The sequence below is a fragment of the Motacilla alba genome, chromosome 13, assembly GCF_015832195.1.
Source record: "Motacilla alba alba isolate MOTALB_02 chromosome 13, Motacilla_alba_V1.0_pri, whole genome shotgun sequence".
NCBI lineage: Eukaryota > Metazoa > Chordata > Aves > Passeriformes > Motacillidae > Motacilla > Motacilla alba.
This window is the reverse complement of record NC_052028.1, coordinates 12,166,522-12,178,973: the sequence shown is the minus strand read 5'-3', so window position 1 is coordinate 12,178,973 and position 12,452 is coordinate 12,166,522. Positions and strand designations below refer to the sequence as shown.

Here is a 12,452-nt window from a genome sequence, read left to right as displayed (position 1 = left end):
TCTTGCAAGGGGATCTCTCCTTCCCTCCAGTCTATTCTCTGCCTCCATCCTTCATGTGCTCCTCCCCCAGTCCCTATAATTAATATTAAACGTTACAGTTTTGTCCTATTAACACAAATTGGCCTTTCCAGAGGCAGATTAAAGAGTTTCCACTGGGGATTTCTTCCCTCCTTTACAATTTGCCTTCTCTGATCAGTGCTGTCTATGTCTCTCACCAGGCTCCTAAGGGGAAAGAAGTGGGAGGGAAAGAGAAGACAAACACTTATTAGCAACTCCTTTGAAGAGCTGGAGATTGTGAATTAAACTGATTATTAACTCCCATCATACCAAGTTCCCTTTTTCTCCCTCCTTCTGCTCCTCCTCTGGGAATGGTAATTGGTAACCACACAAGTCATGTGCACAAAGTTTCACCTAAATCATTTACAGGGCAGCATAAACCAACAGCCTCTCCATTTCTTTGGGGAAAGGGGATTTTTGTTGCTCAGTGATAAACACAGGCACGTAAAATAGACATAGACACGTAGACTTACACAGACATGCAAGTGTGAGGTGTTGGCACATTCCCAATCGCATGGCCCTTCCAGTTTGGTGCTTGGAACAGCAAAGAAACACACATGCTGGCCCTGAGGCAGCTCCAGTTCTCTTCCCAAATGGATCCCCAGTGATATTTTAGTCCTGAATCCTTGAGGGCACATAGGGACAGACCTGACTCATCAGACATGTGTCACTTGCACTCACCATCACCAGGGCTGGCAGAAGCACCACACTCACAGCCCCACACGCAAACCCAGCCACCAGCACAGCCAAACTTCTCCAAGCCCTCACTCTGACTCCTCATGGACAAAAGTCCAAGAGAGGAAGAGGTGTTCAAAATCTCTGGGCACCTACTGTCACCCTGATTTTCTAAGACTTTGCTAAGCCTTCTGATGTTTGCATTCTTGTAACGAACTTTCTCACACACAGTTCTGTAAACAACTTATGTTTTGCATTCTTTCATGGAGGAGGAGAGAATTGATGGACTCTTGGTCTGTCCAGTGTCATTGGAGAGGTGGCACTGTCACCCTCCAATCCACTGTCACTTTTGGAAAACTATAAATGTTGGAGTCAGAAAATAAAGGTCCCTCTTTTTTGTTCACCTGGAGAGCAGCAGTGTCCGTGTCATCTTTTCGTGTCGTATTGCGACAACCTACAAATTTGGCAATCTGTCAAATTCACTCCACACCCACACCTCTCATGCCTTTCCCAGAGAGTCTTCCTCCCCAGAGCCCCAGCCCCATGGGACACTGTGGCCAGCGGATGCCACTGAGGGCTTTGGACAGCAAGTAAAACATCTTTGAGCCTGTCAAGCCAAGCGAAGAGGAGCACGAATGTTATCTGGCTTATTAAAACATTTCATAAGTAAATGCCTGTTTCTGGGGCTGTGGTGGTAAATGGATAACTGAATTTAGTCTCAACAGCAGCAAGAAAGCCTGGCCAATGACAATTCACTGTGACAGCTCGCCGTACTAATTAAGAAACAGTAGCATAATGAGATGTACAATCTATTAAATAAGATGTGTGTTTACAGTGAGTAAGCTATTTATAATCAAGTTGCATTTGTTTAGTGTACAGCAAGCCTCTTATAAAACCTGAATTAAATGCAGAACTACCTGTAGACGCGTGGCATTTATTTAAAATGTTTCAGGATGCAGGAGCTTTTTCAGCAAAGAGAACTTAATCAGTCCCTGGAGCTTTCCCTTCCTGTGCTAGGACAAGGCAAGAGCAGCTGTATTGATTTCTAGCATCCAGCGCTGCCACGTGAGCCAGTTTATTGGGCCAACAAACTTTAACAGACAAGGTCCCAGAGGTCCCAGGTTTTATCCAGGAGTATAGGCACACCCTCTGTGGATAGCTGGTGCAATGCTAACTGGAATTTATTAGACAGTAAATACATCACATCAGCCAGTGCCAGGAGCAGTGTCAGACTGCCCAAAGTCCATGGTAATCCCCGTTCCATTTAGAACTTTGCCCACCTTCTGTTATGGCAATTTCATACTGGAGTCCTCCTCAGCCTTCCACCAAAAGAGTGCAGACTTTTTGAGGAAAAAATAGTGTTTTATCAATGTTAAAAAAGCATCTTGTGTGTAATTTATGCAGGCACTAACCTGTTTCCAGTGATTCCGAGTGAAGGGTAGGTCCAGGGGGCTGGGAGATGTCTCTCTTACACTTCCCAGTGAGACCTGCCCAACTGCAGCCAAGCTGTGGGGCCTGGAAAGCCTCAGTTCCCACAAGTTCATAGAAGTTCTCAGAACTTCCTTCTCCCCTGCAGTTGGACAACTCTTCGAGCACATCCTTGGGAGAGCAAAGACTACCCCAAGTGTAATCAACACAGTCTGCAAGTTCTCATATCCAAGATCTTGGAGCTTTTTGGAATGCTGAGACTTGTAAGAGACCTTTCCAGGCTTCCCCGGGTTTTTGAGGAACATCAGCTAAATGAAAAGTGGCCCAGCTCCAGGATCTGGAGACTATTTGAATGTGGATAAAGTAAGCACCCTGGCAGTTCACCTCTGGAAGCCCTGAAATGCTTCAAACCTCAATGTCAGGTCCTTATCCAAAGAATTGCCCAGAGGAATTCAGTACTTTGGACAGAGCTTCAATTCACAGACTTTAGAAAAGGATTATTTTCCTGTTAAATAGTCCAGGAAACACAAAGTTTTTCTAAAGAGGCAGTCATCACTTTTATGTGGGAGAAAGACTTTGGAAGTTCTCTGATATTCCTAGGAATGAATATGAATATCCTTGAAGCAGGACATGTGGCACAGCTCAGATTTGGAGGCACTTTCCCTTTGATTCTCCAGAGAATAGTTTGGAGGTACAAAAATATGTGTGTGTGTGTGTATATGTAATAATATTTTGGTGATTCCTGCACAGAAAATTCAGCCACCTCTCAAAAACCAAGAGAAGTACCTCAGAATAGCTCATGCCTATGCAATAAAGCTCCCCAAAATTTATTTCAGTAACCAAGCCCTAGATCTTTTGTGAGAGTTTTTCCACTTAAAATATTATGAGTACAAGGAGTGCAATATCAGAAATATCTCCAGTGGTTTTGTCCACACAGGAGTCAGGTGATTATCTCCAAAGTTCTGCCTAATATCAAATTAAACTGCTTCAAACCAAGGCTACTTCCTCCTTTTCTCTCCAAATCACAGCCCACAAAGGCAAACAAAATTCCCTTCCAGTGAAGGGACTGCTTTTCCCATGGATAAGTCATCTGGGAGGAGAATGGAAGATCTGTTTCTATGAAAGTCTCTCCTAGACCATGATGACGTGACACAAAGAGTTAAAAGGCTGAGGTACATTTGCACTTCCATGTGCAAGCAGAAATGTGCAGGGACAGGTTTTGGTGTCTGCTGCCTTCAGACAACCAGCCAAAGGAAAACATGGCATCACAAGCTCCTCCAGTGCCCTCTGAAAGCTGCCCATTGCTTTGATTTACTGCTTTTTGTTTCCAGACAGCAGCTCCACGGACTCGGTAATCAGGCAGCAAATGCAAAGTGAGGCCAGCCTGGCCATAGGCTGGAGATTTAATGAGAGCATTGTGATTCCCATCTCTCAGCCAAGCTGTTTCACACCCCTGGTGTTTCCATGTCTTCCCTGAAATCTAACAAAGCCTTTTCTCTTTGCACAGACTACATAAATCACTTCTGTTCAGTTCAATTGCCTTGGCAGAGAACTATTTTCATGGGAAGGGAAAGCTATAGAAGACAAAAACGCCAGTGTGGTGCAACATTATGAACAGCCTGGAGTTTCTTTTCTCTGATTTGTCCAAAGGAAAAATTCATGGTAACACTCTCATTTTTTTTTACTACAAATAATTGTTTTGATGCTTGGGGAAAAAAATCAGAGCTATTGTATTTTTACCAAAAAAAATCTATTCTCTTTACATCCTGAGTTTTTTGCACTCATTTCTTTCAATAAATACAGGACACTGATGCTTGCAAGGACTTGCAAAAGCTTTGCAATGTTGGACTTTCCAGCACAGAGCATGTAAAGGCAGCAACAGAGCAATGCTGCAAAACTTGCAAGCAGTAGCCCTTTGGTTTTGTGTCTGGACTGTAGACACAGAAGCTGTCTGCCTGGAGAGTCAGTAGAACCCATCGTGATTTTAGTATTCTGAAGAGGGAAGAGAGCTTTGATTCTGGCAGTAAAAGCAATCTTGCAGTTAGGGCAAAAAGAATTGTGACCTGAGGTTCTCCAACGTGCACCTGTAGGAACACTCACTGTGCAAGAGGAAGTTATTCATTAGTATCTTAGGAAAATCAAGGAATTCCATTTGTTAATGGTGGCAGTCATTTAGAGGAGGAGCTGTATCACCTGCTATGATCAAGCAGAGCTTGACCACAGACGAGCATTCCCTCCAGTCATATTTGGCAGAGGATAAATCAGTGTTGAGAGCTGCCAAATTCCCTTTGCTGAGCCCAAGGAGTGGCCCATGCTAATCCCCTTCTCCAGCTGGTGAATAATCAGTTGTATCAGACCAAATGTTGGAATCAGAGCTCACTGAACAAACTTCGCAGCCCCCCTGGGGGTGGCAGGAGGGGAATTTTGTCCAAGCCCTGGGCGAACACTGAGCTGAGGGAGAGCACAAAAAAGGCCTTGTACTTGTCACAGGGTTTAGCTCAGCAAGCTGCAAAGAAATACCTAGCCCAAGGCAATAACCAGCAACTTAGCAAATGTGGTAAATTCTCTGTTCTCTGTCTTTCACCTGAGGCACAGATAGCACACCTGAGGCAAGGATTTTAGGTGAGGTAAGCATCTCCACTCACCCAGCCCATGTGAGATTTTCAAATGGCACCTTTCACCTCTCTCTGGCACTTCCAGAAACAGTTACCAGTAAATCTGGTGCAGAGGTGTCCTTACTAACCCAGCCCTACATCAGCCCTCTCTGCCTGGAACACAGGGGCAGAAACAGGAGGCTTTTGTGACACCAAACAAGTCACAAGTGATGCTCAAGGAAATTTCTACAAGTCCACAGGGCCACGGTTTTAAGGGATTGAATAAAATAAAATAAAGCTGGGTAATAAATCCTTTGCCTAATGACCTCTCAAAATCCCTGCTTGACCCACGAGGGATGGCAGGATTGCTTTGGATGGCAGTGGAACAGCAAAACTGCCACTCCCACGTGGGTAAAATAACCAAGTGGGACAGGTCAAGAGGACTGTGACACTGAAGGAAGAATCCCACTCTACCAGAGGGAAGTCCCTGCTGCTAGTGACACCTCAGCAGTGCTGTCAAGGCTGGAGGCACCTCTGATGGGTGTAAAGCCCTTTCTTTTGCTAATGCAATGTGAATCCCAGCCTGTCATCAGCACTTGCAGCAACTGAGATCCTGAACAGAGCAGCTCCATACTTCTCCCTCAAAGCCAAAAGGCTTCATTAAAATGGATGGAGGATCAACCCCTTTGCAATGTTTAAAAGAGGAGGGATCCTACAAGGATTCTTTTTATCCCTTAGATGTCTGACATGCAAATATTTCTCTTGCCAAAAGCTTAAAAAAACAATAATAATAATTTTAAAATGCAGATTATTTCTTTCACTTCAGAAGATAAATTTTGCTGCTTGGTCGTGTGAGTGAATTGGGGCATGTAAGAGGATGCTCCTGTATCCAAGCATTTGGACACTGAGGGGCCACTTCGGCATCACTAGTTGTTTCTCAATTTCCTTTCCAAGTCTGTCATTTGCACTCAAACTTTTCCTCTAAAGGGTTCCACTATTGGTGTTTCCCACACACACTCTCATTCACAAGACAAGTGAAGCATTGAAAGTGTTCAGTGTATTTGTTTCCATTTATTTCCCTCTTTACCCTCTTATATCTTTTTGGTTTGGGGCTTTTTTTTTTTTTTTTTTTTTTTTGAGAGGTGTGGGGTTTTTTAATTGAGTGATTATTGTTTTGCTTGTTTTTATTCCAAGACAACAGGAATGAAGAGGGCAATGTGAATAACTCTAGGTCTGCCCTGAATCCTTCCATACCTCTGCAAAACCTGGTGCCTGCTCACAACAAAGTAAATAGAGAGTTTCTTTAATTTAAAAGCAAGATAAAGGGTAGAAAAGTTCAATTTCCCACAGCACTTGAGGGCAGCTAAGGCAGGAGCAATGGGCTTCACAACACTAAAAGGTAAGAGAATATTTCCAACAACTGCAGGATGCTCAACACCAAAGAAGTTCTTACAAAACTGGCTATAGAAGTAGCTTTGGCTTCTTTTCATTCACGCAGTAATATAACCAAAAAAAGTTTTATTGGTCAAGATTTCTGAAAGAAATAGTACTTCTGGATTTTTGAGCATCACCTGGTAATTGTTCTGTACAAGTCAGGAACAATTAACCCAAATCCTGAAAGAAGCTGGTGGGAGTGTAATTTCTTTTAGGATTGCACTGTAATTCTAGCAGTGTGATTTTTGTAGGGCTACGAGGTCCTTGCTGCTTTCTTACTGCAAGACACTACATAAATTGTAACCATGACAGGCCTGTGATACTCAGCAAGACTACTCACAGCTCAAGTGTCATTTTGTGACATATGAGACATGGAAATGTATTAATAACTCAGCACTCCTAGGGGGAAACAACCATCCATTCTTTTTTATTTCCTCTTCCTCAGGGATTACTGCCTTAACCTGGACATGAGAGGACAAACATTCAAATCATGTTGCACAAAGTGAGATCTTGGCTTGGCCTCCTGCAAACTTTTAGTGTGTCATGAAGTCATGCCAGCCCAGGGCTCCACTGCCCTTCCAGAGCCTGTGATCACAGGTTGGATGTCACCAGGCTCGTGGGGCCCATGTTTCCCATGATGAGAAATCAGTTCCTACTCTACTTGTCAAGAAATAAAGTGCCCAGGAGTGGGAAGGTCAAGGACAATCCAGGGAACTGCTCTGTCTGCAGAGGAAGTTGTAGGGCTGAACTTCAAATATAGTTAGACTTGTAATTTAAAAACACATGGGGTAATAGGAGGTCAAAGAGGGATATTTGTTCTAAATTTCAGTCCAAAATATCAATCACCTACACCACAGACCCCTCACCTCCATCCCTTGTAGCCTTCCAGTCTTGGGCTGCTGAATTTCCCATACAAGACACCAGTGGTTGTTTTCCAAAGAGCCAATGCATAGCAAAAGAGAATTTATCAAACTTTCATCAGCATTCAATTCTAAAAATATTTTTAGATGATGGATACTTCCAAAAGTACTGGAAAATGGACTTTTACATTAGTTCTAGTTAATTATTTCATCTGCATGTCTTTTAAGTAAAGAATCTTTTTCTGCACTTTATAATTTATAAATTACTGCAGAAACACTTTATGGTGTTATTTTACCAGCAATTACTTTCTTGAAAAAAAAAATAATTCCAGGTTCTCAAGTTTCTAAGAAAACTGTATTTACTTGAACCATCTTGCATAGAAATAGCTTACTCGACATGGAAATTAGCTGAATAGGAAATTACTTTATAGAACCTTGTAAAATTCTGTGAACTTAACTCTAATTTAAAATTTGTTTTTCATTTGCTCAGTGTCAAAAAGGCAACTAGTGCTGCTGTAGCAATTTGAATCTCTTGGGAAGCAGAATCCAAGTTCTTGGGGCACTGTTTCCTCATTAGCCATTCTCCAAAGAACAAACTGACAATAATGGATTTCGTATTCCCAAGGTAATGCTGAGTGTACTTTACTGCTAGGCTGGCCACCTCTTCACCAAAAATCCTGTCATTTATCTGGGGAAGGAAGGCACTGCATGGTCAGCTGGAAGGAGTTTATCACCAGGATGAATTCATTATCAGATTTTGAATTCTAAAAAGAAAAAACTAAAATGACTCTACCTGCTATAAAATCCAGAGATGGCAAACAGATCAGGAATGAAATCAACTTGCAGTTGTGAATGAATCTTTAGGTTAATTCTCAGCATAGAGTGCATGATCACCTCATTACAGAGTGATTTCCAAGGCCTTCTGTGCTCTCCTTGTCTTTAAGCAATTCTATCAACTATCAAAACCAAAATGAAGCCACAGCCTACCAGGAAGAATAATTTTCTTCACAGAGAAGAATTCCACATGCATTGTTCAAAGAGAAAGGATCAGGGAGGAGCCACAGAAAGGAAAAACTGATATTCCCTGGCTTTTACCAGTTCTCATGCACACCCTTCCCAGCAGATGTCCCCAGGCTTTAGTTCAGTGCTGAAAAACAAATTAAAACCATTATCTTTGTGGTGTCTTATATTGAAGAGAATCCATCACTCACAGCCCAGAGAGAAGATGACAAAGAATCTTCCCAGACAATTTCACCTACAAGCGAGTTTTACAAGACTCATCTACTTTGAAACTAAAAACAAGAACAAGATGAACACGCAGCAGGTAATTCTAATTTTAAAAGCCTCGTTTGACATAATGATAAGTTATCTTCAACTCTGTAATTTGTGCAAGTGTCACCTGAGAAAGACTAATGCCTTTCAAAACCATTTGGACTCTGCTTGAAAAGCAGCAGACCTGGCAAGTGAACCTTTCCCCTACAAAAATAAATCACAAACCACTGCAGCAAAACCAAGAAGAAAGCTAAAACCTGGTCTAAGAGGGAGCCAGGACAGACCCAGGGAGAGAAGTACCTGATTACAAGGGTGACTTAAAGTAACAGTGATAAAATTGATTGCAGACATTATTCAATCTCCAGGCCTATTTCCCTTTTATCTGCCCTTAACTTATTGGAGAACAGAAGAAAATCTAAATATCTGGCAATGTACAGAACAACTGTGGGAAACTTCATCAGAGATATCTACAGATGAAAGAACATCAGGAACTACAGGAAGAAGACACAGAAAGTACAGATGGGGTCAGTCAGGCTGTTTCTGGAATCCCCAGGGTTAAATCAGAGGATGTGAATTCCAAGGATCTGAAATCATCCTGGCCAAGGCCTGACATGTTCACCTAGCACAGTACAGGGCACTGTACCAAGGCAAGCAGTTAAGAGTGACATAGTGCATCACAGACAAAAAGGTAAAGCAGAATATGTGGGTACCTTTGGTATCATCCTGAGAAGACATGCAAAACTTATATACCTAAATTCACATTTATTTTTTACTCCCTGGTCTAAATTACCTCAGTGCCTAGACATGCTCCAAATCTCTGTTGCAACCTGTTTTTTCCTCCATTTCTCCAAATGTCAAAGCAAATAATGTTCCAGTTTGTCTCCACTAGGAAGAAATATTTGAATATCAGCTAAAGAGTCCTTGGGCTCCCTGGTCATCATCACCGCCAGGAGAGATGACAGCAAAGCAGAGAAGCTCTTTCCCTGGGAAAAGCAGTTTTGAGACTCTTTGATAGTAACAACCAAGAAGACTCCTTATCCTATATAAATACAGATTTATCTGCTTTTTTGATCTTAAGCACAGCCCCAGTGCTCCCCTGGCCCAAAAGAGTGCAAGGACAGCAAGTGGGGACAAGAGGAGACAAGCCCAGAGTCCTTTGGTATAAAGATCAGACCTTGCAAGCAAGGGAAATACCACATGAGAGATTCCTATCTCCTACTGAGCCCATTTCCATTTCTGAGGGAACAAGAAGGCTGACAGCCTCTACAATTAACCCTCAGATGCCAAGAGATGATTCTGCTTCCAGCTATTTGTACTGCTTCCCAGTTAAAACAGAACAAAAAACAGGGAAAGACCATTTTTTTTCTGCTGTGTGAGTCCTGCTAACACCCTCGGTCTGCAGCTCCTCCTCTGGTCTGCCAGCACACAGGGGGCTGGAAAAGCACAGCGACAGAGGCTCATCCGTGTGGGGACAAATGTCAGGAGAGAAGGGACAGTGAGGAGCCAGCAAGCAGCAGGCAGGGAATGCTGCATGGAATCACGTCCCCAGGAATCTCCATGAGGTGAAATCAGAGCCTGTTATTAATCTATCCAGACACTGAGACCCAGGAGCTGGAGTAAATCCGATTAAATTCCCACTGTACCAGTGGCTAGAAGCCAAGCAGGTCTTTTTTTTCTTTTGAATGGTGACCCAAAGGATATTTCTGTCTGCTTCACTACATAAACACACTGCTTTAAAACAAAACAAAACCAAACCAAAACAAAAAAAAATCAGAAGATCCAAAAAATCAGGTGAATTCTAGTATGGCAGTAAGGTCCTTTGAGATGCAACTCAAAAGGAGAAGAAAAACATAGTTATTTCCCAGCCTGGAGGGGCTACAATAGTGGTGGAGAAAGCAGTTATCCTCCACCCTTCAACGTGGGATAGAAAAAGTCCTTGAACAGATTAATGACAACTAAACAGGGGTTAAAAGCAAATCTTTGCCGTGGGGAGTTTTGCAAAGCACAGGACAAGTAAACCAAACAGAACTTAAAGAAGAATAATCCCGATACAGTGGGACAATAGAGAAGAAAAGGAAATTAATCCTGGAGTATTTAGGAGAGCTAAGTTTTTCAATTCTCAGAAGTTGAAGAGAAGTCGAGCAGAGTGACGCTGACAAAGTGACCAAGGAGCCCAATCCTCCCCGCCCCGACCACCAGCTCAGCACCCTTCGAGCACAGCTGGAGCTGTGATCAGAAAATCCTGAATGCTCCTTACCTGCCCTGGCCTTGATGGCTCTGGTGTTTGCCAAAGCTCTTTGAAAAACCAAATGCAAAAGACCAAAAATACCCAATCAAACAAAGAGAAAAAGGAAAAAAATAATAAAGCTAAACAACAAAAGCAACACAACACAGAGATGTTCCTTAAAAGCCAACAGCAACATATATCAGCTGCCAGCCAAGCAGATCTTCCACGAGATGGAGATTTAAGGCACGTTTCGCTTGCCCTGTCAAGGGAGACGATTTCAGAGACTTCTTAAAAAGACAGCAATTCGGGTGTAAAAAAATTGAAACAAACCAAAACGTATCAGCGCTTTAAAGGTTAACGGCCTCTGCTGAACAACACGCGTTTATCCAACCACGTCCTAGAGTAGTTTTTTCAGCCCCGAGACCAATGAGCACAGCTAAGAGGAGGGCCTTGGGATGGTGGAGAGGCTGAGTTACCCCCTCCCCTCTGCCTTCCCTCTCTTCACCTCCCCCTCCTTTTTTTCCCTTCTTTTCTGTCTTTTTTTTTTTTTTTTTTTTAGTTTAGTAAATTAATGCAGCAAGAAACTCCCAAGATCTGGCGAGTCCTAGCAGGGGAGACAGGGCAGAGGGGAGATGAGATGCATTAGGAGGACACTGAGCCACTTTCTTTCCGAGCACAATGGAAGTGCTTCCCAAGAAACTTCCCCTTCGCTCCCCTCCGCTCTAGCCCCGAGCGATGGGACACCTTCCCTACAGCGGCAATAACTTATTCGGGAGGAAAACAGCCCAGGAAGCAGGAATCAACAGCAGCCAAAGGGCGGGCAGGAAAGCGCCACAAGCGGGACTGCAGCACGGCTCCACACTGACAAATTCCTGTGGATGTAATTAGGAGGACACCCCGGCCAGCAGCGGAGATTAAACCCTGGGTTGTTGAGGGTCGTCGTCCCCCCACCTCCCACCTCACCGCCAGCACCCTGATGGCAAACCTACACCCGCTGCGGCCGCCCCTGTCGCCAGCCTGATGTCCGGAGCGACATCCCGCTGAAGGGAGGCTTCCGAGCGGGCAGCCCCGGCCCCGAGCGGCGCCGCAGCGGCGGTGGCGGGGGCTCCGGCGGAGGAGGGCCGAGCCGAGCGGGGAGCGGCGGCGGCGCTGTCCGCGGTGCTGAGCGGGCACGCAGCGGGCTGAGCCCCGCCGCTGTCCGCGGTGCTGAGCGGGCACGCACCGGGCTGAGCCCCGCCGCTGTCCGCGGTGCTGAGCCCGCCCGCCGCTGTCCGCGGTGCTGAGCGGGCACGCACCGGGCTGAGCCCCGCCGCTGTCCGCGGTGCTGAGCGGGCACGCACCGGGCTGAGCCCCGCCGCTGTCCGCGGTGCTGAGCGGGCACGCACCGGGCTGAGCCCCGCCGCTGTCCGCGGTGCTGAGCCCGCCCGCCGCTGTCCGCGGTGCTGAGCCCGCCCGCCCGTGCCGGCGGGGCTGTGCCGCTCTCCCCACCGCTTCTCCCCAAGTGCCGGGTTACTTTATTGGCCAACCCCACCGGCCCACCCCTCACGGAGTACAAAAAAAAAAAAAAAAAGAAAAAAAAAAAGAACTACAACAACAGCGAGAGCTGGAAAAATGTGCAACGTCAACGCGCTCGGAGTCTACGTGTGGGAGACGATCGTTTTCTTCAGGTAAGGCTCGGCTTTACGCGAGGAGCGCCGTGCCCAGCCCAGCTCGGGGCACAGCCCCCGGGCACGGCCCCTGCCCCTAGCTGCCCTTTGCCGCCCCTCGGTGCCCCCGGCTCGCTCTTGCCCAGCCCCGGGCTCGGGACGTTCGGCGGCTCGGGGAGTTACTCCGGTTAATTAGCACCGCAATCTCGCTAACCGCAGTGCTGAAAACACCGAGCCCGGCTGCTTGCAAAGTGACAGC

The 12,452-nt window shown here is 45.3% G+C and overlaps 1 protein-coding gene and 1 long non-coding RNA gene across 3 annotated transcripts in view; one reads left to right on the top strand and one right to left on the bottom strand.

The window, feature by feature from the left end:
• The window catches only part of LOC119706381, a 142,046-nt gene extending 131,111 nt beyond the window's left edge, over nt 1-10,935 (bottom strand). The window contains exon 1 of the long non-coding RNA XR_005258519.1: nt 10,578-10,935. This is a non-coding gene — a long non-coding RNA (uncharacterized LOC119706381). The remainder of the gene's footprint in view (nt 1-10,577) is intronic.
• Nucleotides 10,936-11,871: 936 nt separating this feature from the next.
• GLRA1 (glycine receptor alpha 1) overlaps nt 11,872-12,452 on the top strand; it is a 45,184-nt gene continuing 44,603 nt past the window's right edge. Inside the window, exon 1 of one of the 2 annotated variants that reach the window (XM_038150001.1) lies at nt 11,872-12,214. In XM_038150001.1, the coding sequence (XP_038005929.1) occupies nt 12,159-12,214 (56 nt within the window). In that variant the 5' untranslated portion in view covers nt 11,872-12,158. The remainder of the gene's footprint in view (nt 12,215-12,452) is intronic. The other variant, XM_038150002.1, reaches the window with a different exon arrangement.